The 24,677-nt window shown below is 45.0% G+C and overlaps 1 protein-coding gene across 1 annotated transcript in view; it reads left to right on the top strand.

Moving 5' to 3' along the window:
- The window catches only part of LOC148759255 (ankyrin repeat domain-containing protein 26-like), a 28,891-nt gene extending 12,402 nt beyond the window's left edge, over nt 1-16,489 (top strand). The window contains exons 6-8 of the mRNA XM_088789332.1: nt 218-311; nt 14,095-14,143; nt 15,261-16,489. Of these exons, the coding sequence (XP_088645458.1) occupies nt 218-311; nt 14,095-14,143; nt 15,261-15,352 (235 nt within the window). The 3' untranslated portion in view covers nt 15,353-16,489. The remainder of the gene's footprint in view (nt 1-217; nt 312-14,094; nt 14,144-15,260) is intronic.
- The last annotated feature ends 8,188 nt before the right edge of the window (nt 16,490-24,677 follow it).

The following is a 24,677-nucleotide window of genomic DNA, read 5'->3' as shown; positions in this document are numbered from 1 at the left end:
CTTTGAGCTACTTTGAAGAGCATAATTGGTGTATATTATTATCTCTAAATCTTACACATTATCCACAGAACACTACAAAGATTGCACACTTGCTCAATCATGTGCTTTTCAAATTGTAAGATTTTACACAATTGGAACTTCAGATGTTTGTCCAGAGATTATGTGGTATGTTTTTAATCAATATGTGAAAATAATTATTTCCAAATATACATTTTAGGCTAGAAAATGAAAATATGGATTTCCAAGTGACAACCGCAAAGGAAGCCGGCATAGTTGAACAGCTTCAGAGAATCCTCTTACGTATAAGTTCAGTAAGTCAATCTCCTGGTTTCTGTCATACTAAGGGAATGTTCACTTTGGTAGTAGTAGCACCTAAGACTATTTTGCACAATCAGAAAACTGTCATATTGACAGTCCTTGTTGACAGTAATGTAAATCGTCTTTACAGGGGTAAGCGTCTGAGTTCATAAAATTAATGAATTCTGTAGTAAGATTTTAGTAGAAAGAGATTGTGATAGTCTAAAAGCAGTATTTGATGTATACGACAATGTGTTTCTCCATTCGTTTCTCCAACATCTGGGATTTCCCAGCTTTTGGCTATTGTCACTAGTGCTGCCGTTCACACTGCACTACAGATGTTGTTTGAGTCCAGAAATCTGAGTAATGACTTCATCTAGAATGCTGAGTTTCTCTTATAATCTAAACTCTTCAGTGAGACTTGGAAAATGAATTCCTTATCGTAGTCTAATTTGTTTCCTTCATCAAGAATGAATGCGAGTTCATTATGCACGTGTTTCCTGAAAAGTACATTTCTCTTTGTTGGATTTTCAAAAAGAAAAGAGATGGCAGTGAGAAAGTAGACACGGCTGTTCAAGCGGGGCCTTACATAGTAACATAATGCTCCTAGCATTGCAAGTTTAGCAACTAAGATTTTCATTCACTTGCGTTATCAGACTTTCGAAGATGTAACAATCTGGTCTCAGGAAAGATTGATGTGTCATCCAGGATGACGATTTCCTGATAGATAGTGAAACCCATACCACTGTTTCCTAAGCAGAACGACATTCGCCTGCCATCCTCCTGTGCCCTGTAGGAGAGGCAGCCTAGGATTTCCAATCAGAAGATTGTACTGTGAACCCTGAGGTGGACTGCTGAGGTGGATGCACCTACCAGCTGGTGTCTTTCAGGCACAGTGGCCAGGTCTGTGCAAGTGCTTTAGACAGACATGCCTATCCAGGGAAAGAGAAGATTATGTTCATGGGTCTGCCTGTGGCTGAAGAAACTTAAAAACTGTCTGGACTTCGTATACCTTAGTGACATTGTGGTAGTGTACTTTTCATACAAATGACGTGACAATAGGTTGATAAGGAGCCTTCCGTGAATGCGAGTGTCGGAAGTTGTGACTTTACTTTTTTAAAGAGAAATCTATTGAGGAGTGACTTGATAATTAAAAATTTGGGAATTCAGTGGTTGGAGAGCGGTGCTCGTGACACCAAGGTCACCAGTTCGATTCCCACATGAACAAGTGAGAAACAATGATTTCAGCATGGAGCTGAGCCACGGGTGGATGCCCGGTTGGCTTAGTGGTTAGAGTGCAACGCTCATAACTCCAAGTTGCTGGTTCGAGTCCCACATGCACCAGTAGCTGCGCCCTCCACAACGAGATTGAGAATGATGACTTCACTTGGAGATGGGCTGCACCTCCCACAACAAGATTGGAAGGCAACTAATTGACACGTAGCTGATGGGTCCTAGAAAAATACACTGTCCCCCAATATACCCCCAACAAAAAAATTGGGGATTTGTGGTCCACATGGAAGAGTAGGTAAATGTTGTGCTTGCCTCCTCTCATGACCACATTGAAATTACAATTAAACTACAGAACTGTCACCACTGAGAATGACCTGAAGTACAGCGGAACCAAAGTTCTACCTCTAAGGATATGTAGAAAAAATTACCTCGAGACTGGTAGGAGAGGCAACAAAATGGAACAGGCTGGTCCCACTGCCCAATGTGACTGTTAAAAACATCAGGAGGGATATGTTGGTTATGACGAACATGTGGTGAAAGAGCGAAGGGTCCCACCCCACACTATGCTCCCTAGCCCATGGTTCCAGTATCAAAGAGAGATGTCCCCATTACTTCTGGCCGTGAAAACCAGTGGACATTGTGGTTGGGTGAGGAGGATGACTAGAGTCCCAGGCCATCCTCTTACAGGGCTTGGGCAGAGACTTACTCACTGACGGGCTCACTTGTTCTGAGCTCCAGCCTGGAGCAGCAGCTCAAAAGATGCCAGGGCCATAAGGGGTTGTCTGGCCTCAAAGCAAAGGCTGGAGGGGCAGCTTTGTCTGAGACAGAGGTACTGGGAGAATCCTTAGTTTCTTTCCTGATCCTTCACCCTTCTGCATGCAGATCTGGGTGGCCGACACATCTGAGTCTCCTCAACCTGAATAACACTGTGCAGTCCTTCCCTGGTGATTCCCTAAGACCCCACACCACCCACCATGCAGGCCCACCGAAGCCCCAAGCAGTGTCTTTCCACAAAAACGACATGTCTTTTTCATGCTACTGACATTCGTCAAATCTCTCAAAGGTTCACGAACCCAAACAAGCAGCATCTGCATTCAGCATATCCTTTACTTCTGAAGCAGCTGCGGCACCTGGCCTCTGTTCACAACTTGAATTCTCAAAGCCCATCCATACGCAGAGCATGCGGTGGCCATCTGCAGACTGCTCTGTGGCACAAGCCAGGTGGCCCCAGGCAGGGCGAGGCTGCCGCTGAACTTGGACTGTGGTGGGGCCCCTCCCAGACGTCCTCAGGGCAGGATAGTCAGATTGAGCGGCAGCATCACCAAGTTGCCGACAAAAAGACACACCGAAAGGGCGCCCTGTGTAGGCACCAGAGCCCTGCTGAAGCAAATCCTGCTCTGTGGGGTCACCCCTGCACAACAGCTCCTCCACTATGGTCACAGCCAGTCCTCACAACCCATCAGTCCTAGGGTCAATCCCTCCCTTTGACATGCAAACAACCACCAGGGCTGAACTACAACAGGAGATCACACGCAGTCCACACAGAGGACCTCCTTCCAGCATCCAGCTCTAGTGAAAACGGAGAATGCGCCACTGAGCCCCACAGGACACCTAATAGATAAGGCCACTCTAGTAGGACTGGGAGACATAGCCGCCCAACCTTATACATGGAAACAAATATGGGGAGTCAGCCAAAATTTGGGAGTTAAAGAAACATGTGTCAAATGAAAGAAGGGTACAACCTCCAGAAAAAACCTGAACAAGATGGAGACAATCTACCAGATGCAGAGTTCAAAGCACGGTTTATAAGGATGCTCAATGACCTCAGGGAGAACAACAACAAAGAGATAGAGACATTAAAATGGAGATCGAAAACATAAAAAAGAATTAGTCAGAAATGAAGATACAGTAACTGAAAGAAGAATACCTGAGAGGGAATCAATAGTAGATTAGATGAAGCAGAGGTACTTCATCAGTCATTTAGACATAAGGTAACAGAAAACAGCTCATCAGAACAGCAGAAAGAAAAAAAAAGAAAGAAAAAAAAATCCAACAGTGAGCATAGTCAAGGGGCCTCATGGACAACATCCAGCTCATTAACATTCACATCCGAGAGGTACCAGGAGGAGAAGAGAGAATGGAAGGAATTGAAAACCTATTTGAAGGAATAATGACTGAAATAACCAAGATAATTGGTGAAGGAAATAGACATAGGAACCCAGGAAGTGCAGAGTCCCAAACAACATGAGCCTGAAGAGGACAACACCAGGACACATCATAGTTAAAATGCCAATGTTTAAAGTCAAAGAAAGAATGTTAAATGCAGCAAGAGAAAAGCAATTAGTATTCTAAAAGGGAGCCCCCACAAGACTCTCAGCTGATTTCTGAAAAGAAGCTCTGCAGGCCAGAAGGGAGTGGCTACAGATATTCCAAGTGATGAAAGGCTAGGTCCACAACCAAGATTCCTGGACCCAGCAAAGCTGTCATTTAGAATCAAAGACCCAATAAAGGGTTTCCCAGACAAAACAAAACAAAACAAAAACAAAACCGAAACAATAACAAAAACCAAAAAGCACTAAAGGAGTTTCTCATCACCAACCACTATTACAAGAAATTTTACAGGCACACTTTTAAGGTAGGGAAAAAAAATTAAAAATGGGAATAATACAGTGCCAACAAGTATATATCTATCAACCGTTACTTTCAATGTAAATGGATTAAATGCTCCAAACTGAAGATAGGGTGGCTGAATGGGTACGAAAATAAAACCCTTCCATAGGAGTATGCTGCCTACAAGAGACTCATTTCAGATCGAAAGTCACAGAGACTGAAGATAAAGGGAAGGAACATAGATTTACATGTCAATAGAAACAAACAACAACAAAAGCTTTAAGAGGAATACTTACACCCCACAAAATAGACTTTAAAACAAAGGCTATAACGAGAGTCAAAGAAGGACGCAGTCATCCCTCTTCTGGGGTTTATCCAATAAAACCCCAAATGCTACTTGTAAGGGACATGTGCCTCCGTGTCATTGCAGCATTATTTACAATAGCCCACATACGGAGGCAGCCTGGATGTCCGTGGATGGATGAATGGATAACGATATATGCATGGGGTACATATATACAATGGAACATTGCTCGGCCGGGGAAGGGAATGGGTTCTTGCCATCTGCGGCAGCATGGAGGGACCTGGTAGGTATTCTGCTGAATGGGGTATGTCACGTAGAGAAAGACACTTGCAATGTGATTTTGCTCATCGGTGGAATTTCAAGAACAAAATAGACAGTAACAAACTCATAGATACAGAGAACATTTTGCTGGTTGCCAGCTCGAAAGGGGGTTGAGGAAGAGGGTGCAAAACAGGAAGGCATTACGAAGTACACATTGGTTGTTACAAGTAGTCATGGGGATGTAGGGTATATAACACAAGGAATGTAGTCAATAATACTGTAATGACAGTGCATGGTCTCAGGATGGTACTAGATGTATCTGATGATAGATGGGAAGGGAGGTGGGAGCAGGGTGAAAAAGGTGAAGGGATTAAGGAGTACAAATGGGTCGCCACCAAATAGTCATGCGGATATAACGTAAAGCATAGGGAATATAGTTTATAGTTAACACTGTGCTCATGACTAGGTGTAATGATAGGTGGCTGTAGACAAGTCAGTGGTTCACTTCTTATATAAATATCTAAGCACTGTGCTATACACCTGAAATTCATATAAAATAATATCGAAAATCAACAAAATTGAAAAATGTGTAAGCATACCTCAACTGATTAAGCTCATACAAAAATAATGAGGGACTGCCTGCAGGGTCCTATAGGAATGAGGTAGGACCTTGACATAGAATGATTAGCCGCCGTAAGCTCTACCCTGTGAATCAAAATTGAATAATGACAGCTTTCAACCAATTCAGCCAATAACCATCACTTCGCTTGAAGGCTCTCAAGTCGTGAGTCTCCCCTGGAGAAACATTACCTGGGTTAAGGTATTTGATCCGCACAATGTTGAGAGAAAGAATCTGGACTGGGAAGAAGGGATAACTCCAGCTTATTCAAGCCTGCAAATGAGATAGTTGAGTGTACATGTGAAAGGCATTTCAGAAGAAGACTTCCATAGGTCAAGTCACGTTTCTATGGAATAAAAAATTATTCAAAATAAACACACAAAAAAACCCCATGGCTAAGAGTGGATAAACTGCAGCTTGTGAAAAACATTTGCATTGTAGGAGACCAACAGAACGGAGAGTGCTGGTCACCATCTCAAGAGCCAAAAATAACACTACACTCAAAGTAACACTGATAGGAATGAACCTCAATTGGACAAGATGAGCTGATCCACAGCACGTCATGGATTCTGAGTGCGTGGTTGGGGACACTGGCCATGAGAATGAGAGGGAAGAAAGGAAAGTACAGATGACCTTAGCAAAGGGGTCAAGGCTGCAATTGTAGATGGGGAATCAGGTTGGCAGCATTGGGATTTAAGAAACTGAGAGAATTTCAAAGGAGGAATAGAAAGGGTCAAGGCCTGACCACCAGGGCTGCTGTTTACAACTGAATTGGGGTTAGGAGACCATAGAAAGCATGTAGGCATTCTTATCAGCTGCTGCTGAGAAGTAAAGCAGGATAAGGGCTCCAGAAGGAGAGGACCCTCAAAAACGTTTTAGTGCACTGATGGCATGGGAAGTCAGAAGCTTATGTAAAAGAAGAGAATCAGTGGTGAGAATACGGGTCTGAGGCCACACCTTAAAGAAGGTTGGAGTCCAATGGAAGGGGAGGAGGATGACAGATAGGAAAAGCTGCAAGAATGCAAGAAAAGTTATGATTTTACATAATATAGAGATAAAGTGCTCTTTGATCCCAAGGTCCAACAGTTTACTACCTAGGTTTTCTTCTATGCAGTTTATTGTTTCAGGTCTTATGCTTAAGTCTTTGATCTATTTTGAATTAATTTTCGTACATGGTGACAGACAGCAGTCCAGTTTCATTCTTTCGCACGTGGCTATCCAATTCTGCCAGCACCATTTATTGAAGAGGCTGTCTTTTCTCCATTGCATGTTTTTTGCTTCTTTATCTGTCCATATTTATGTGGTTTTATTTCTGGGTTCTCAATTCTATTCCATTGGTCCATGTGTCTGTTTTTCTGCCAATACCATGCTGTCTTGTTTATTGTAGCCCTGTAGTACAAGTTAAAGTCAGGGAGTGTGACACCTCCAGCATTGTTCTTTTTTCTGAAGATTGCTTTGGCTATTCGGAGTCTTTTGTGGTTCCAAACAAATCTGATAATGTTTGGTTCTACTTCTTTAAAAAATACCATTGGGATTTAGATGGGGATTGCTTTAAATCTGTATATTGCTTTGGGTAATATGGCCATTTTAACTATGTTGATTCTTCCAATCCATGAGCACGGAATGTCTTTCCATTTCTTTGTGTCTTCTTCTATTTCTTTTAAAAATGTCTTGTAGTTTTCAGCATATAGGTGTTTCACATCCTTGGTTAAGTTTATTCCTAGGTATTTTATTCTTTTTGCTGCAATTGCAAAAGGAATTGTTTTTTGTATTTCTTTTTCTCAAATTTCATTGTTAGTACATAGGAATGCAATGGACTTTTGTATGTTGATTTTGTCACCGGCAACTTTACTATATTCGTTGATTGTTTCTTACAGCTTTTTGGTGGAGTCTTTAGGGTTTTCTATATATAGCATCATGTCATCTGCAAAGAGTGACAATTTAACTTCTTCATTCCCAATTTGGATGCCTTTTATTTCTTTCTCTTGCCTGATTGCTCTAGCAAGGACTTCCAACACTATGTTGAAAAGCAGAGGTGATAGAGGACAGCCCTGTGGTGTTCCTCAACGTAGAGCAAAGGGCTTCATTTTTTTCACCATTAATTATGAGATTAGCTGAGGGTTTGTCATATATGGCCTATGTTATGTTAAGACATTTTCTTTCTATACCTATTTTATTAAGTGTTTTAATCATAAATGGGTGTTGTATCATGTCAAATGCTTTTTCTGCATCAATTGATATAATCATATGATCGTTGTCCTTTATTTTGTTTATGTGATGTAACACATTGACGGATTTGAGGATGTTGAACCATCCTTGTGCCCCGGGGCTGAACCCCACTTGGTCATGATGGACAATCTTTTTAATGCATTGTTGCATTCGATTTGCTAGAATTTTGTTTAGGATTTTTGCATCTGTATTCATCAGAGATATTGGTCTGCAGTTTTCTTTTCTTGTGTTGTCCTTACCAGGTTTTGGTATCAGGGTAATGTTGGCCTCATAAAATGAGTAAAACAAAGTTTGATATTTAGAGTATTCCATTTTCTTCAGCACGCTTACTTTCTCCATTCCCATATTCCGGTTGAGACCTTCACTCTCCCCATTTTTACGTTTTGGTCACCACAAATTGTCCCGTTGATGGTGGTCAAATAGCCTCCTTTAGTATTTCTTGTAGTGCAGGTCGTGTATTAGAAAATTCCCTCAGCTTCTGTATGTCTGGAAAGGTCTTGATTCCTCCTTCATATCTAAAGGATATCTTTGCTGGATATATTATTCTTGGCTCATAATTTCTCTCTTTCAATAGTTTGAAGATTTGGTTACACTGCCTCCTGGCTTGTAGAGTTTCTGCTGAAAAATCTGATGATAATCTAATAGGCTTTCCTTTGTAGGCTACCGTCTTCTTTTCCCTGGCTGCCTTGAGGATTCTTTCTTTGTCGTTGATTTTAGACAGCTTCAATGCAATGTGCCTTGGAGAAGGCCTGTTGGGATTGAGGTAATTAGGTGTTCTATTTGCTTCTTGGATTCGAGGATCGGTTCTGTCCACAAGTTTGGGAAATTCTCATCGATAGTTTGTTTGAATATATTCTCTGTTCCCTTCTCTCTTTCTTCTCCTTCTGGTATGACCATTATTCCTATATTGCTCTTTCTGATGGAGTCAGAAAGTTCCTGTAGAGTTCTTTCATTTCTTTTAAATCTCGAGTCTCTTTCTTCTTCTATCCGTGTCATTTCCAGGTTGCTATCTTCAAAGTCACAGAGTCTTTCCTCCATCTGGTCAACTCTGCTACCTAAGCTGGCTATTTCATTCTTAATTTCTTCTATTGAGTTCTTAATCTCCAGAAATTCTATTTGGTTCTTTTTTAAAATTTCAGTCTTTTTTGTAAAATGCTCATGTTGTTCTTTCAAAATGTTTCTGAGTTCATTAAACTGCCTTTCTGTGTTTTCTTGCATCTCATTGAGTTTTTTCAGAACCACAATCTTGAATTCTCTGTCATTTAAGTCACATATTTCCATATCTTTAAGTTCCTTTTCTGGAGACTTTTCACTTTCTTTCTGAGCTGTCTTGTTGCCTTGGTTACTCATGGCAATTACTGATTTATTATTTCTCTTCCTAGACATCTACAGGAGTGGCTTCTGCAACAGGTAGATCAGAAGAGGTTTTTCTTTTGTTTTCCAGTACTTGTTGGTAGAATTGTTTTATTTTCTCTCCGACTGCAGCCTTTTTTTCTCTCTCACACTGTAGTGCTATGTTTTCTCTGCACTATTCCAGCTTCTCACACATTGGGGGAATTCCTTGGGTGACGGCTTCTCCTCTGTTAATAGTTTGCCTGGGTCACAGGGTGCAGTGTCCCTGTGGGTATGCGGAGAGCTTATGAAGTTCCAAAGCTTTTCCTGTACCAGATTCAGAGCCCATGTGGTTCAGCAGTTCTGTTTACTCCTGCAGGGATTCACCCAGAGAGGTGGGGTCAGGGGTGGGGTGAGTTGTGAGAGGTGGCCCAGAGCAATGGTGGCGACCACCGCCACAGCCGGTCCTGCTTCCACAGCTCCCTCCCCTTTGCCGGAACTAGTTGGGCTGCGAATTTGTGTCTGAGGTCCACAGTTCTCAACAGCAAATATTCTGTTCTTTGGATCTGACCCTGCTACCGTTCCGCTTTTAGCACCGGGCAGGTCGGGACGGGGCGAGCTCTGGGAGGTTGGGGAGGGGGCGGCTGGTCTCAGTGCCTCAGGATTCCATTCTCTGCTCGGCAGTGAGGGCTTAAACCACTGTTTTGAGCCTTCTTCCCTCAGTCTTTTCTCCGAGGTCTCTGCCGTGAGCGCTGGGTTCAGCCGTGTTATATGCTGCCCCCTCAGCCCTGTGGAGCCCTAGCGGAGCCCTAGCAGTCCGAGTTCTTCCCTCTCCCGCAGCTGCGGTAGCTCCGGGAGGCAGCGAGCTCGGAGCACTGAGCTAGGTCTGCGTCCTGTGCCTGCGGGGCTCCGTCTCCGTGCTTCTCCCTTCCCTCCTCCCCCGCCCGGCTGGTGCGACTCGCCCACCTTTATGACCTTTAGGTGAATTCTGTAGTGGGCCTCTTAGTCTTGCCTGTCTGCTGTGCAGGGAGTCCTTTGTGGCGTTATAGTTGTTCCATTTGCTGTAAATTCCAGGGGAGATTTGCAGAGGCTCACCTCACACCGCCGTTTGACGACCATGACTTGCATTTTTTAAAGTTGCGAGAATAGCAAGTGGAATTTACCATTACACAGCATTTTAACACTGAAAATGTGTTGGGGCACACCTACCTATAGGTTGAACACTGTTCTAAACTAGTTCATATGTTTCTCTGGGGATGTCAGACTAAGAGTAATTCAAAGTAGGAGAGAGAGAGAAAGGGCTATCAGCGATGCAGACGGCTTCACGGGTAGTACATCCTGACTTCTGCAATGGCTGCACTAAGAAGATTCCTGAGGACTGCACTGAGACATACTTAGTAAACCAGGTTAGAGATTTTTAAAATACCACAAAGCTATTTTCAAGCATTTGCTGTCACCACACTTGGACAATACTCTGAATACCCAGGAGAAATTTACCCTTTGGCACTGAGGCATCATTTTGAGCAACTCCCTCTAGGGGAGAACAAGAAGTCTGGTTGGTGATCAAAAGGCACTCAAACAGCTCCACAGGCTTTAGCTTATAACAGTGTTACCAAGGCTCTGGAGGTGGGAGCTGCCCTTTCAGTGTTCCGCACACAGCCTCGGGCAGGCAGACCACCTTATTTTTAGCCACCTTGTCAATTATACTGCCTTTCACGCCTCTGTTAATCTTTCCCTATTTAACATGTATACCTTTGTGTAGAGTAGAAAGATTAGAAGAAAATAGTTTTTCTCAAAACCACCTGTAGTGATAATAACAAAGGTCTTAACCAAGAAAGTACATTTACCAAGTGCCAGAATGTGCAGGTTAAGTGGTAAAGGTTAAGTTCACTTACTAGCATCATTTTCCAAAAGTATATTATTTATTGAATTTTCACTCCTACTAAGCACATGAACCTGTCTGGATCAAAGTTATATTTTGGAGGCAAATTAATGAGCTAGTTGATTTTCTCTGACTCTTTGTTTTGACTTGTGTGCGTACTTTACTTTCCAATGATATTCAAAGTGTGAATTCCTCCAGGTAGTCTTGTTTATATTCTTCCAGTTTCATTTGAAAAGAATCTTGAGAAATTTCACTTTGAAGAGCTCAGATTCCAGACCTTTAATTCTGAGTTCCATTTGCCTTCTGATGGAAGCATTGTTATACACATTTAACTGTTCTAAGTTTTCTTGAGCACTGGGTACAAAAAGAAAGTGAATGTCCAACGCTTCTGTAAATCGTTTGTGTGATGCACGCTTAAAATGTTCTCATTAGTTATCACCAGAGAAATCAGAAGATGCAAGAGTGTAAAGGCAGAAGCAATGCACGAGAATATGCTTGTGGTAATTTTTCCGTTAGTTAATTTTTGGTAGGAGGGAGGTATGGTGTTTTTAGTATTTCTGGATAAATTGAAAAACGGTTGATGTGAAATTCAATGCCTGCGTTCCAAGGCAGACGTTGATCCCTTGTGAGGCATTGGGTTGCCCAGTCATGCAAGCCCGAATAAGAGATGAAAAAGCACCACCCTGTCAAGACCCAGAGATAAGTGTCCCAAATCACTACAGAATGCCTGGAAAGATTTATGATATAGGTGTGATGATGTGAGGTTGGGCACAAGTGCGCTACATGGTAAAGAGAAATCTGTTTTGTGTTATAAATTTTCCTACAGTTCACCCCCAACATAGACAATACCTGTGCTCGGTGATGTTGGTCAACCAAGTTTATGTGGAGGAATGGAAGAGTTCTTTGAAGGAAGAATTTCCTCAATTTCAGCTTTCTCGGTTTAACTAAAGATTTTCTCCAATACGTTCCCTGTTCCGTGATTAGATATGTTTACGCTCTATAGTTGATTGAATTGACTGCTATTAACAGGAGGTCTGATCTTCATCTGTTTCTTTATTTCTATTTGTCACTTTAAAGCTTGTACTTGAATTAGAAGGCTACTATTTTGTTTCTCGTGCCTCAACATTATTGAGCTACATGACAAAGTTTTACATACTCATTTCCTCTGAGTTATACTTAGAAATTGATATAATTTTCCTGAATGTGAGGAAGTAGCTGGCATGGATTTCTAGACTCAATACGAAGCCTTATAGCCCATTCCTGGCCTGCAGCTTATCGGTTTTGTGACCTCAGAAGACCTATAATCTCTACGAACCTTGGTTGCCTCTTACGTAAAATTAGGGATTTTTTTTACTAAATCCGTGAATTTGAATTGAAAAATATTTTTTACTCAAAGACTACTGATGTTCTTTAAAAAAAAACAAAAACATGATGAGGGTAAGGGGGATCGAATATATGGTGATGGAAGGAGAACTGACTCTGGGTGATGAACACACAATGGGATTTATAGGTGATGTAATACAGAATTGTACACCTGAAATCTATGTAATTTTACTAACAATTGTCACCCCAATAAATTTAATAAAAATAAAAAAAAATAAAAATAAATAAAAAACATGTCTGCAACTCTATTATACAAAACAGAGACCAGTAGAGCTGCCCAGCTAACGGAGGGATGGAGACTCAGAAGCTGTGCAATCCCACAGGTGTCCCCAGTGGAACCTGAGATTTCTACGGGACGTAGTCTGAGAACTGCCAGTTCTGAGAAGCCCCTTCTAGTTAAAACTCCTTTGCATTAAAGTTTGCGGATGCATTCTCTTCCTGTGTATTGTTTTCTCATCTTTCTATATTTTTGATAAATGGAAAAAGATAAATAAGACCCCAGACGTGTTCTCTTATTAATGTTGGACTTCAAGCTACTTCCACCGTGTGGACAAAATCCTCACCTTAGAAATCAACATAAAGGTCACGGAAGGAAATATTTAGGAAAAGAGCTTTTTAGGGGGGACATAGTAATAATGCTACATTGGTAGTTCCTTAACTCAGGTCTTGTAAATATGTGATTTGCATTTTAAATTGTATATTAACGGTAACAAAACTGGTTCATGGAAGGATTCTCCGTTCATCTGGTATTGAGTTACTGATTTCACAAGGCCTGTCTAGTAAGGTTGATGTCACATTATTCTGTTATAAGCCCTGTCTGTCAAGCTATCGACAAAACGGTGTTATGGAAACAGTCTCTGCAGATATTGGAAATCATGATGGCCAACAAATTTGTCTCCCCCCCTGAATTTGTACAGGGGTGGGGCGTCACATTGTGTTTGTCACTGCAGTGTCTACAGCTTCTGGATGTTATTTTAAGCCCTGCTTTGAACATTCAGGGAGAGGATAGCTTTCAGAAGAAACATTTAAGTCAGAGCACTCTAGACGGGGACACTTGTAATATAGTTTGAAGTATCCCCGTACCTTTCGTAATTAAGTAGTCACTAACTATAACTACTTGAATATTTCGAAAATTGGGCCTGATTTCTAAGGAAAGAAGGTTACATATAAAGAATTATATAGTCTTTTTCTTTTTTCTAATTCTACAAGGTCATGTATCAGAAACCGAATTTGAAAACTGGCTGTAAGCCATACTTGTTTCAAGCAGATTTTCTGAAATCTTTGTGTCCGTATGAATAAAGAAATGTTTCACTCATAATACAGACAGGAAAATAGTTTGGGTTATTCTTTCTGCCGGTAGAATTGGCATCTGACATCACAGTAGCACTTGCAGCATTTTGTCTTTAACGTTCTACACTGAAAACTGATAACCTAGAACATAATTAAGATTCATTTTCTAGAAGTGCAAGAATGGAAAGCTCATTTTAAGGAAAAGACCATGAAAGTAAAAACAAAAAAAGAAACTTTTATAAAGGGCAGTTTTTCTAAGGATTGCAAAGCAACGCATTCATGGTAAAATATGACTTGACCTGTTTAAACTTCTTTGTACCAATCAGGTCAAACATCTCCCTTGTAAAATTATGTATATTAAGTAGAACTATATCAATTGTACTTTTGGTCAGATTAATTAAAATGGCATCACATACAGATGGTCTCTATACTTTAAAAACAAAATGAGGATAAATTAATTTTATTTTATTTATGTGGGGTTTTTTGTTTTGTTTTGTTTTGTTTTGTTTGTTTGTCTGTATTTCCACATTCTGCACTTAGGTGTAGTCTCTAAAGGCATTATTTAAGGGCCTCGTTGGATAACCTATGTATCATTCCTACAATAAAGTCTCTTGTTTAACCTAAATACTATAACTAAGGTTTGATGTATTTCAGATGGAACAGGAGTTTCAGGAAAAGCTAACTAGAGAAGAACGAGAAGACGGTATGATGCCAAATGTATTAATTCAAGTTAGATATCATGGATTTGTGGAATAAACTGTAAAGAGTAAATGGCATCCCTTTCCCTGTTCAGATAATAGATACTGCATGACATGTATTCTTGTGCACAGCAAATGAAAAAGGTGAAAGCAGAAACATTCATAGTGAAGAATACATCTCTTCCTGAGTATTTATCACATTGTGTATCTTTTTAAATATCTCAAGAGTCCATGTATCTCTTTTTATTTCTGGCTGTCCCCTTCCTTCGCTCTGTCATCCTTATGGAACTGTCGGCCTGCACAGTAAAAACTGGGCTTCGACAACTTCTCGTGTTTTTGCCAGTGATATGAGGCCCAATAACCAGACTCATCTAGTGATACTTACTGAGGCAATTTCAGTTCATATAGCTGTGACCTGCTGTGTGACATGTAAATCTTCAGTCATTGACTTTGTCATTGGTTTACCATGTACCCTCAGGAGAAACTCCAAATTGCTTTGCATGGAATAAAACACCCACATCAAGTTAGTTCTTGCCAAATAATTCAGCCTTATGTCTTGCTTCGAGCCCGAGTCTGCCTCTTTGCTCTCGCATCTGGCTGAACTAGACAACTTCTCATTCCACAAGTGTTCTCCCCCACTCTAGTCTTTGCATCTGCGTCTTCCCTCTATCTGGCATCTTCTGTCCTTGTGCTTCAGGCATGTCACCTCCACCAGAGAGTGGACAATATTGACACAGAGCCAAGATGTCCTTTCTGTGTGTTCCAGTCACGTCCTGTTTTGTATTTGTGTGGTATATATGACACTGAGTGGAAATTGCCTGTTCATCTGTTCCTTCAATTTATAGTAGATGATGGGTCAGGGGTGGACCATGTCATCTTCATCTTGTAACTTCAGTGCTTGTCATATTACCTTGTTACTAAATGAATGAAGGATGAGACAACCAGAAGCTCTGATACTTAGCCATAATACCAGTTAAGTCAGGGTGCAGCCGTGGGCAAATTACATCGAATGGTAATCTCCTGTTGTGCACTGTTGTCTCATGTAGGATTTTTCATTCTCCTTAACACTTATACTTACTTGTATTTTAGATAAACAACATAATTCTTTCTTTGCCTTTCCAGGTGCTGCTGTAGTTGACCCTGAATTCAAGCGAGCGTTTCCTCTAACTGCTCTTCTAGTTCAATATGCAAAAAACAATCTGTCCCTTTTGTGAATGAGAAGTATATGATGTAAAACACATATAGCACAAATGTGTTTACTGCACTATTTACATGTAATAACAATGTAATCGCATCGCATTAAACATAGTGCATATAAAATCCTTGAGAAGGAGAATAGTTTTGTACCATATATGTGTAGGAGAATTTATACAGTATTTTGAACTATTTTTCTTGGCATCTAAGTAACTTTGCAATGAGATGAAAACAAGCTGTATTGAGTGTTACATACTCAAACTGCTCATATACTAGCTGTTTACACAACACCCAAACAACCAACTTGTCATTCGTGCTTCGGTGGTGTTAACAGATAGCTTTTTTGTATTTCTCAGTTTTTGTCACGAAGTAGTAGCATTAATGTAAATGTTTCCTTTTCCTGAAAAGTTCACATATACAAGTGGAGGTGCTACTGAGCAGTGAGTGGCCTGTGGAGGTCTGGGACGTACCCCAGCTGCCAGGCTCGTGCAGCTCTAAGACCTTCCTCACCCCAGGGCCAGTGCACCCTTCCCAGGGCCCAGTGGGTGAGGAGCAGGGCACAGCTGCCTCCTGGGGCCTTCCCTGCTCCCTGTCCAACAGATCCAGGCATCATGGCTGCATTCTCCCCTGTGCCAGCCTGCAGGTGGGGAAGCCCAGGCTGGCAGTGACCTGGCCAGAGCCCGTCAGGTCTGGGATCCCCAGGTGGAGCCTTACCCCCCAGCCACCCCACCAACTGGTGTGGCCTGTGGCCCCTGTAGCAGTCCTGTGATGGCCAGCCTTTGTCTAGAGGAGGTGGGGTCTCTCTCCCACCCTGAGGGTGTGCTGGGAAGGAGCTAGGGAGCGCCTTCCCCCTCTGCCCCCCAGGATCCCTCTGCTTGCTGGGGTGGGGGAAGCCACACAGCCTGCACCAGTTGCACTGTGCAGGCACACTGGTGGTCCTGGGGAAGGGAAAAGCTGGTCAGAGCCTCAGGGGACAAGGGGCCCAGGGCATACCGGCTGGGGAGAAGTCAGGAGCTTGGCCCCAGATCCCTGTATGCTGACACCTTAAGATGCAGCGACCCTATTCCTGGGACATGCTTTGCTATCCCTGGTGTCTGAAGGGGGGATTTGTCAGGGTGGGTGGTCCCTCCATGGGCCTGGTCAGAGCCTTCCTGATCTGCTCCAGGCCAAAGAGTGCCTGCCAGCTACCCACAGGAGGGGAGTGGGCTGCAGGAGGACTCGTCCCTGGTGAGACGCCTGGAGCACAGAGGCTTTGATGATCTGTTCCTGGTGTGCTGCTTAGGGTGAGAACGGGGGTCTTCTGCAGGGTCCCCCGGGTGTCCACCCGGGAGGGGCTGGGTACTGGACGAGTTCCCAAACCCTGCCCCAAGTTGTGTGTGTGTGTGTGTGTGTGTGTGTGTGTGTGTGTGTGCGCGCGCGTGCATTAGGGGAGGTGCGCCTGCAGGAGCACCCGGAATCCCACCCGTGGATAAAGCAGCCCATCACAGGCCCCTGCTCACACCAGGGACACTGGTGGAGGCAGAGTGATGCTCAGCTCACAGTCTCAGCCTCAGCGCACCCCCAACCCACTCCAGCTCTGGTCTCGCCAGAGGCTGACTGGGAACTTTCCTGGTGCTGCCCAGGCACCCACATGCTCCGGGCTTGCTCCCCGCTGCCCGTTCCCACCACACCCCACACCCCACACCCGACCCATCTTCCAGAGGCATCTCCGCGCCCGGGCTGCCGCCCTCCGTGGGCCAGCCAGAGCTGTAAGGGGAACCGGGCCGGGGGCGCAGAACCGGAGCCTGGGCGAGGCGCTTCTGTCCAAGCCTAAAGCTGTTCTGCCTCTGAGATGAGCGCACCGCGGGGGCAATGGCCGCTGGGACTGCTTCGGGCAACCGAGGGAGGTAAGAGGCAGCGAGGACCCGCGCTGTCCTGCGCCCCCCAACTTCTCAGTCTGAGCGCAGCGGGCAAGGAGCCCCTCAGGTACCCTCCCCGCCCAGCCCTGCAGTGGGAGAGGGGCCGCCCAGTCCTGGCTGGGACGGGGGCGGGTGGGGTGGGGTGGGGTGGGGTGGGGCACATCTGTCTCTAATAAGAACAAACACCGCCCCTGGGGCCTCTGGCGTTCCCATAGCTCTGCTCCTCCCGAGGCGGGCGAGGCTGTCATTCCCGGGCCCTGTCACCACCTGTCCCCCTGCAGGTGCTGCCGGACCCACCACGACCAAGGCAGTGCTGTCGCCTGAAGTAATCCCAGTGCCCCTGGGCGAAACTGCTCGAGCCCTGTGGTGGCTACAGGACGTCCCGAGGACCCGTGGGGTGTCCAGGCAAGAGGCTGAGGCTGGGTGGGGGCCATAGTGTCCCTTCCCTGAGAGCCCAGCAGCCAAGCAGAGCACGGAGCTGGGTGCTGAGGGGGAGCAGAAAATCCAGTACTCGGCACTAGTGGCCACTGTCTTCTTCAGCCTGGGGCAGACCACGCGGGTGGTCTGTAGGCCACAGCCTTCCTTGGACGTCGGGGTACAGGGATTCCACCCGCAGACTCTCAGCGTGCGCCCCCGAGCTCATTGAACCGGGCTCAGGCAGGCGCCCTACGGGGCTCAGAGCAGAGACACAATGGCAGTGCCCTCCCCAACAGCTGGTCCGGGTCGCGCTGTAGGGGACAGCAGAGCCTCTTTGCTGACCGGAATGGGGTGGCTTGGGTCCAGAACTAGATCAGGATGGGAGAGGGTGGAAGGGTAGCCGGAGACCACCACGGACTTGGAGGGGAGAGGGCTCGTCAAAGGAGCGGAGGTTGCAACTCCCTGCACACCCGTGGGTTGCGCTCATAAGGAGAATTCTCCCCAGGCTCACAGAAAGTCTGACCTGAGAGAAGACCCTGGCTGGGGACACGGAGGCACGAAGGAACTGGAGTAAAGGGGAGCTTTTTATGTGCCTTGTGCTTCCCGGCGCTGCAGGAGAGCCATGGGGCCCAGGAAGTGGTGCGAGTCCTCTGGTCGTTTTTCACCTTCCAGGCAGAGAGGCAGTGACCTCGGTGGTGAACCGGCCTTTCCAGGCTGAACTGGGCACTGTGCAGGGGGCAGCAGGCACCACACACTGGAGCCCCTTCTCATGGTGCTTTCTCTGGCGGGTGAGGAAGGGACCACCCTTTCTTTCCCTGGCCATGCCTCCACAGACTTTCAGAGAAGGGTCCAGAATAGAGCTGAGTCTTGCCAGGAGGCATTTCTGGGATGCAGGCAGCAGGTTTGCTGCCTCCCAGCAGGTGGCCTTTGAGCACTTTCAGCTTTGGTTCACTCTGCCTCCTGGCTGGTTCTCCCCAGTGGTCTGCCCAGGGAGCTGGTTGCCAGGTGGACAGGCTGTGGGTGCTGAGCCTTCCCTGCCCCTGCACCTGGAGGCCTGAACCTCCTGAACAAGCAGCTGGGCAGGAGGGTGCAGCTGAGGAGAGGAGGTTAACAAAGGCAGGACCCTGGATATAAACTTTCCCTGTCAGAGTGGAGGAGACAGAGGTGAAATGAGCACCACGTGTATGTGTTTTTCGAGGTTGTGTGTTTAACTGATAAACAGTAAACGCAAGAGAGGAGTCTGTACCAAAAAACTAATAAAACCCATGTTTCTCATTTCTCAAGTCAAAAAATGGGCTGAGTCAGACACCGTCTGGGTGGGAAGGAGGGCTTTGTGGTCCAGCAAGTGGGCCGTAGCCGGAGGGCCCACCCAGACATGGCAGCAGGCTTCAGTGCCTGCCTTTGTCCTCGCAGCCCATGGGTGGGCGTCTGCGGATGTCAGGGCTTGGGCCTCGGAGCGCTAGCTGGCCTGGCCTTGCAGGGTTTCTGCAGGGGTGTCTTTCTCCAGAACTCAGCCTGCAGATGGTGGTCCCCTGATTTGGTGGAAATGCGGCCTGGTTGGGTGTGGTGATGCGTCCAGGGTGCCTGAAGGCCCTGGGAAAGATGGGGCAGGAGGCCAGCCCTCCTTGCATGTCAGTCATTTGCAAGCTCAGAGACTAAATAGGGAAAGAGCCCAGTGGGGGCTGCACTTCCTCCTGACAGCCCCTGGGTGTGATGCTCTGTCCCCTCGAGGCTGAGGGAATCCTTGAGCCTGAACTTGGTGTCCCGGATGTTCCAGGCAGGTCTGTGTCTCTGAGGATGTCTGACAGGGTTGTTTGTGTTACTCAGTGGAGACGAGGTCGTGTGGGCGGGGGGTGCGTCTCACAGGCCAGGTGACGCCCGGAGGGGGCGGGGATAGGTCTGGCACGGCCACATGCAGCTGTCCCTGTCCCTGGGCTCTGTAGTTACCCAAGGAGGATTCCCTGTTGCCCCAGGAGCTGGAAGGCAGCGAGGCCTGTCACGCAGGGATGAGAGCCGTCCCCTCTGACTGGCAGGGGGTGGAGGAGCTCAGATCCAAAGATGGTTTTACTTCAGGTTCCCTCGAAACCCCTCATCTGTCTATGAGGGTGGGCTCATCAGGGCCCCCACCTGTGTGGGGACAGCTGCTGACCTCCAGCAGACGCCATACTTTGGCTCGGGATGAACACTGGCCTCAGGGAGAACGTAAAACAAGCTGGCGAGCCCAGTCAGGTGGGGATCACATCCCTTGGGGAAGCCCGTGAGGCCTCCCCACAGGCTTCAGATTCCTGGTCGTTGGGCGGTGGGGAGGGCTTGTGCAAGGCAGGGTACTGGGAGGTGTCCCTGTGGCCAGGTTTTACAGGGACTTTGGAGGGTCCGGTAGCTGCCATGTGCTTCCCAGGTCTCAGACTCCCTTCTGCAAGCCGCTGTCCTGTCAGGGCACTGGCCCTCCTTCCCTGGAGCCACCCGTGCCGCGGAGGGTAACCTGGCACCAGAGATAGGATAACGGGGCCTGCTCTGGGAACCTACATGCGTAAAGCAACACTTCGCTTCAGCCCTGGAGGCTGGCACAGTCCGAGCTAATGTCCTCCAGCCACGGTGCCTCCAGCAGCTGGAACTCAAGAAGGGGCCTTCCGTAAGCCCTACGTCTTTCCAGAACCCCCAAGGGATTGTCCCCTGCACACGTGAACACCCATATTGTGTTTTTGCCTGAAGGCAGTCTCCCATCTAAGGGCAGGGAGTCTCTGAAAACAGCCCCTACTTTATTGATTTACTTTGCTGTTTGCAAAGAGCATTGCGCTGGAAATTTTGCATAGTGCTGCTTCTCCTGGACTGGTTTATTTATAGCAGAAGCTGGATGGATCTGTGTTGTAGCCCATGATGCTGGGTTATGTTCTCCACGGGCTCCCTGGGTTCCTGACGAGGTGCTTGCCTGAGGGCGCAGCTGTTGCAGCCCAGCACCCAGACTGGGCAGGCTTCCCAGGGATTCTGGGAACTGGGAAGGGGGCCCTGCTGAGGTCCCCCTGGAAGCATGGGACACTGGCTTTGGCCCATCAGGGTGTTCAGGGATGAGAAGGTGGCTAAGGCAGCCTGTGGGGACTCTGGGATGCTGGGCGCCCCAGGATGTGGCTCCAGGGGGTGAGGCACCCAATGCCTTAGGGCTTGGGCAAGCGAAGGACAGCCCAAGGTCGTGCGGCTGCAGAGGCGAGCGCTGGGTGAGCCCAGCCTGACACTCAAGTCTCTGGACTCCGAGGCCCTGGGATGCCCTTCGGAGTGCTCCCAGGCAGGCACTGGGTGGCCTGGGGCTGGCAGATGGGAAGGCCATCGTGCCCTCGGCAAATTCTGGGATGTGAAAGCGGAGGGGCCGATGGGGACACGGGGGCCTTTTTGGCTGACGCTCATGGCTCATGGCTCTCCCTCTGACTGAAGAAGGAAGGAGTTATGGGACATGTGCTCTTGTGCTTCAGAAGCCCAATGTTACATCCCAGTCTGGAGGGGAAGCAGCAGGCCGCAGTCCCCGGGCACCCCAGGACCCCGGGGTTCGAAGACTGGGCAGGAGGGTCAGTCATGTCTGGGCATCCAGCAAGGGCATCCACCTGTGCTCAGAACCCCTCTGCCAGCCACGGCCCCCTCGGGGTGTCCACCTCGGAGTGGGGCTCCTGCTCAGCCTCATGCAGGTCCTGGGCGGGTTGCAGGTGTACAGAGGGAGCAGGTGATGGGGACGCATTCACGCGCTTTTGCTCCTGGACGTACATCACCTCTCGTCACTGCAACCCCAGCAGGAATGTTCTCGGTTGGCACTGGTAGGGTCAGTTTTACTTGTTTGCTAGTCAAGCAGTTCCTTGAATGAAAACATTTTGAACTCAGTTGTCTAAGATCTCATTTTACTTAATGAGATTCTAAAGAAGCAGTTGAGCACACAGCTGTCTTTTATACACTTACGGCAGATTCTTTGTGAAAAAATTTGTCAAAGCTAAATTTTCTTTTTTAAATAGTTTGTCCCGTTGGAGTTGTTTTCCAATCTATGGAAAACAATGCAGGATAGCAAAATTTGCCTTAGCAATGGGCTTTATCTTAAAACTCAAACTCACATAAGCATTTTACAATACCATATAAATCTTCCTGCTATGAACGTGTTCCTTTATTATAAAAAGGTGATTTATAACAAAGTGATTTAGCCGTCGTTGGCCAAAGCTTAAGAAGGACAAGGAAAGAGCACTCAGAAGAACTGTGCAGACCGACTTGGAAATTTGTCCACGGAGGGGAAATGGCAGGAGAGGTGTCTTACTTACAACAACTTGGAGCTGATGGGCCCTGGAGAGGCACACTGTTCCCCAATATTCCTCCTCCAAAATATAATAAATAATAAATACATAAATTATCATAGACATGCTTTTTAGCTGAGTTTTTTTCTTTTGGCTTGGTTTCCCCAATAACTCCTCTTCTCCACTTACTCTTTTTAGCAACCGCTCATAATAATGAATGTTAACAGCTTCATATGCACTTTCCAAATTTTCTTTATATATATAACATGTAAATCATATTTGTCACAGTTTAACAAAACTGGATCCTGACACAGTAGTCCCCCCTTATCCACAGTTTTGCTTTCCACGGTTTCAGCGACCCACAGTGAACTGCGGTCTGAAAATATTAAAAGAAAAATTCTAGAGATAAACAATTCATAAGCTTTAAATTGTGCACGGTTCTGAGTATCGTGATGAAATCTCACGCCGTCCTGCTCCATCCCTCCTGGGACGTGAATCATCCCTTTGTCCAGCATCTCCACCTCACGTTTTCTCACCATGTAGACATGTGTCAGCTCTCATCATCACAAGAAGAAGGGTGAATGCAGGACAATAAACTATTGAGAGACAGAGAGGCCATGTTCCCATGACTTTCATTACAGTCCATTGTTAACATTGTTTTATTATTAGTTGTTGTTGTTAATCTCTTACTGTGCCTAATTTATAAACTAAACTTTATCATAGGTATGTATGTATAAGGAGAAAACAGTATGTATAGAGTTAGGTACTATTTGCGGTTTCAGGCATTTGCTGAGGGTCTTCAAATGTATCCTCCGCACATAAAGGGGACGACTGTCCACACTCTCCTGTGTTTCGCACATGGAAATTACTCCGAGTGCACTAGTGTAGCTGATACTACATGGAGTGCATACACTACTTATTCAGTGATTTCCCAATGGTGAACGTTCCCTTGGTTCCCAGTGTTGGCACTAAACACTTAGGTTAAATGTCCTTGTACGTGTGTGATTACACAGCAGCTTCTATTTCTGTGGGATAAGGACTTACGAGTGAAAGGGTACATGAACCTTTAGTTTCAATAGTTGTTGCCAGATGGCTTTGCAAATTCAGTTTCACGGATCTAGCTGCAATATATGAGATTACTTTCTGATCGACACTCCTGCCCACAATACATAATATGACTCATTTAAATTTTGCCCGTCAGGTGGCTATAAACTGAAATCTTTGTTACTCTAATCTGCTTTTTCCTAACTATTAGTGAATCTGAACACCTTCTACTATGCTTGTGGCCATTTGGATTGTTCTCCTGTGTAATGTCTCCTCATAACTGTCGTCAAATTTTCATAACTTGTCTTTTTCTTGTCAATTTTTAAGAGCTCTCTTAGGTTATCAATATCAACTCCTTTTCATTTGATTTATAAATCATTTCCAAATTTATCATTTGCCTGTTAACTCTATTAATGTTTGCCATGCAAAAGTTTGACATTAAACTTTAAAATTTAATATAGTTTTAAATTAACTTTAGTAACTTGCATGGCAAAAGTTCATTTTTGTATAGTTAAATATGTTTATTTGTTATTCCACAGCATTTGATTTTCTGATCTATTTAGCAAGATCTTCTCTCACATGAGACTATGCCTTGGAGATTTTCGTATTTTTCTCTTCTTTTTTATACTTTATATCGTTTATGCACCTGGAATTTATTTACATACAGAGGATGCTGAAAACAAGTATACACATTTTAAGATAACATCTCTTAAAATGTGTATACATTTTTTTGGCACCCCCGCTACATGGTATAAAAGGGGAGATCTAATCCTACTTTCTTTAAGGTAACCAGCCATTTGTGCCAGCATCATGTATGAAATAACTCATTATTTTTCCCTGCATTGTACTACTGTTTTAATCGTATCTTAAATTCTCATATGCATAAAAACGAATCCTGAATTTTCTGTTCTGTTCCACTGGTATTTCTGTGTAATCTCATATCATACCAATACTATTGTTTAGAATATATTGGCTTTGTAATAAGTTCTCAGGTCCAGTAAGGAAAGTTTCCATCACTGTTTATTCTTTTCATAATTTTTCTCTCTGACATTAATTTTTTTATATACACTTGAAAAAATTGTATCTAATTTTAAAAAATCCTATTGGAATCTGAAACAGAGTTGCTCGATGTATATTTTATGAAAATTTAAATTTTAATAAACTGTCTTTCTAGCCCAAAATTTTACATACGTTTTCACTTGTTCAGATATTATTTTATGTCATCAGTGCCATTCTATAGATTGTTTTTCTCTGTAGAAGCTGTATAATTCTTGTGAAATTGACTCCTAAGTATTTTGAAATTGTTATCATTGGAATGAAGGCAATATTTCCCCCATTTCCATGTTAAGGTGGCTTGGCATTCCATGTTGTGTGTTTGTCTTATACCCAGTCAAGACAAAAGTCTCTAGTATATGCTAGTAATTTTTTTTTTTTTTTTTTTTTTACTAGAGTCTCTTGTGTTTTCTAGTTGTGTGAACGTTTCCAGTGTTTCACCAGGTTGTTCCTTTTGGATACACTTCCTGCCAATGGACCTGCCACAGTTCTCCCTGTACTTGGCACACTTTCACCACTGCTCAGCTCACACTTAACTTCCTGTTTACAAAAACAGAGACGTGCGTAGCTCTATTTTATAACCTGACGTGAATATAGGAGAAAAATTACTCACATGCATTTACTTTTCCTAACATTGAAGTCAGTGAGAAACTAAACATGTTATACTTTTG

The sequence above is a fragment of the Rhinolophus sinicus genome, chromosome 1 (assembly GCF_057876585.1).
Source record: "Rhinolophus sinicus isolate RSI-liver-muscle chromosome 1, RSI-T2T, whole genome shotgun sequence".
Lineage (NCBI taxonomy): Eukaryota > Metazoa > Chordata > Mammalia > Chiroptera > Rhinolophidae > Rhinolophus > Rhinolophus sinicus.
The sequence above is the reverse complement of the archived record's forward strand: the minus strand, read 5'-3'. Positions and strand labels throughout refer to the sequence as shown.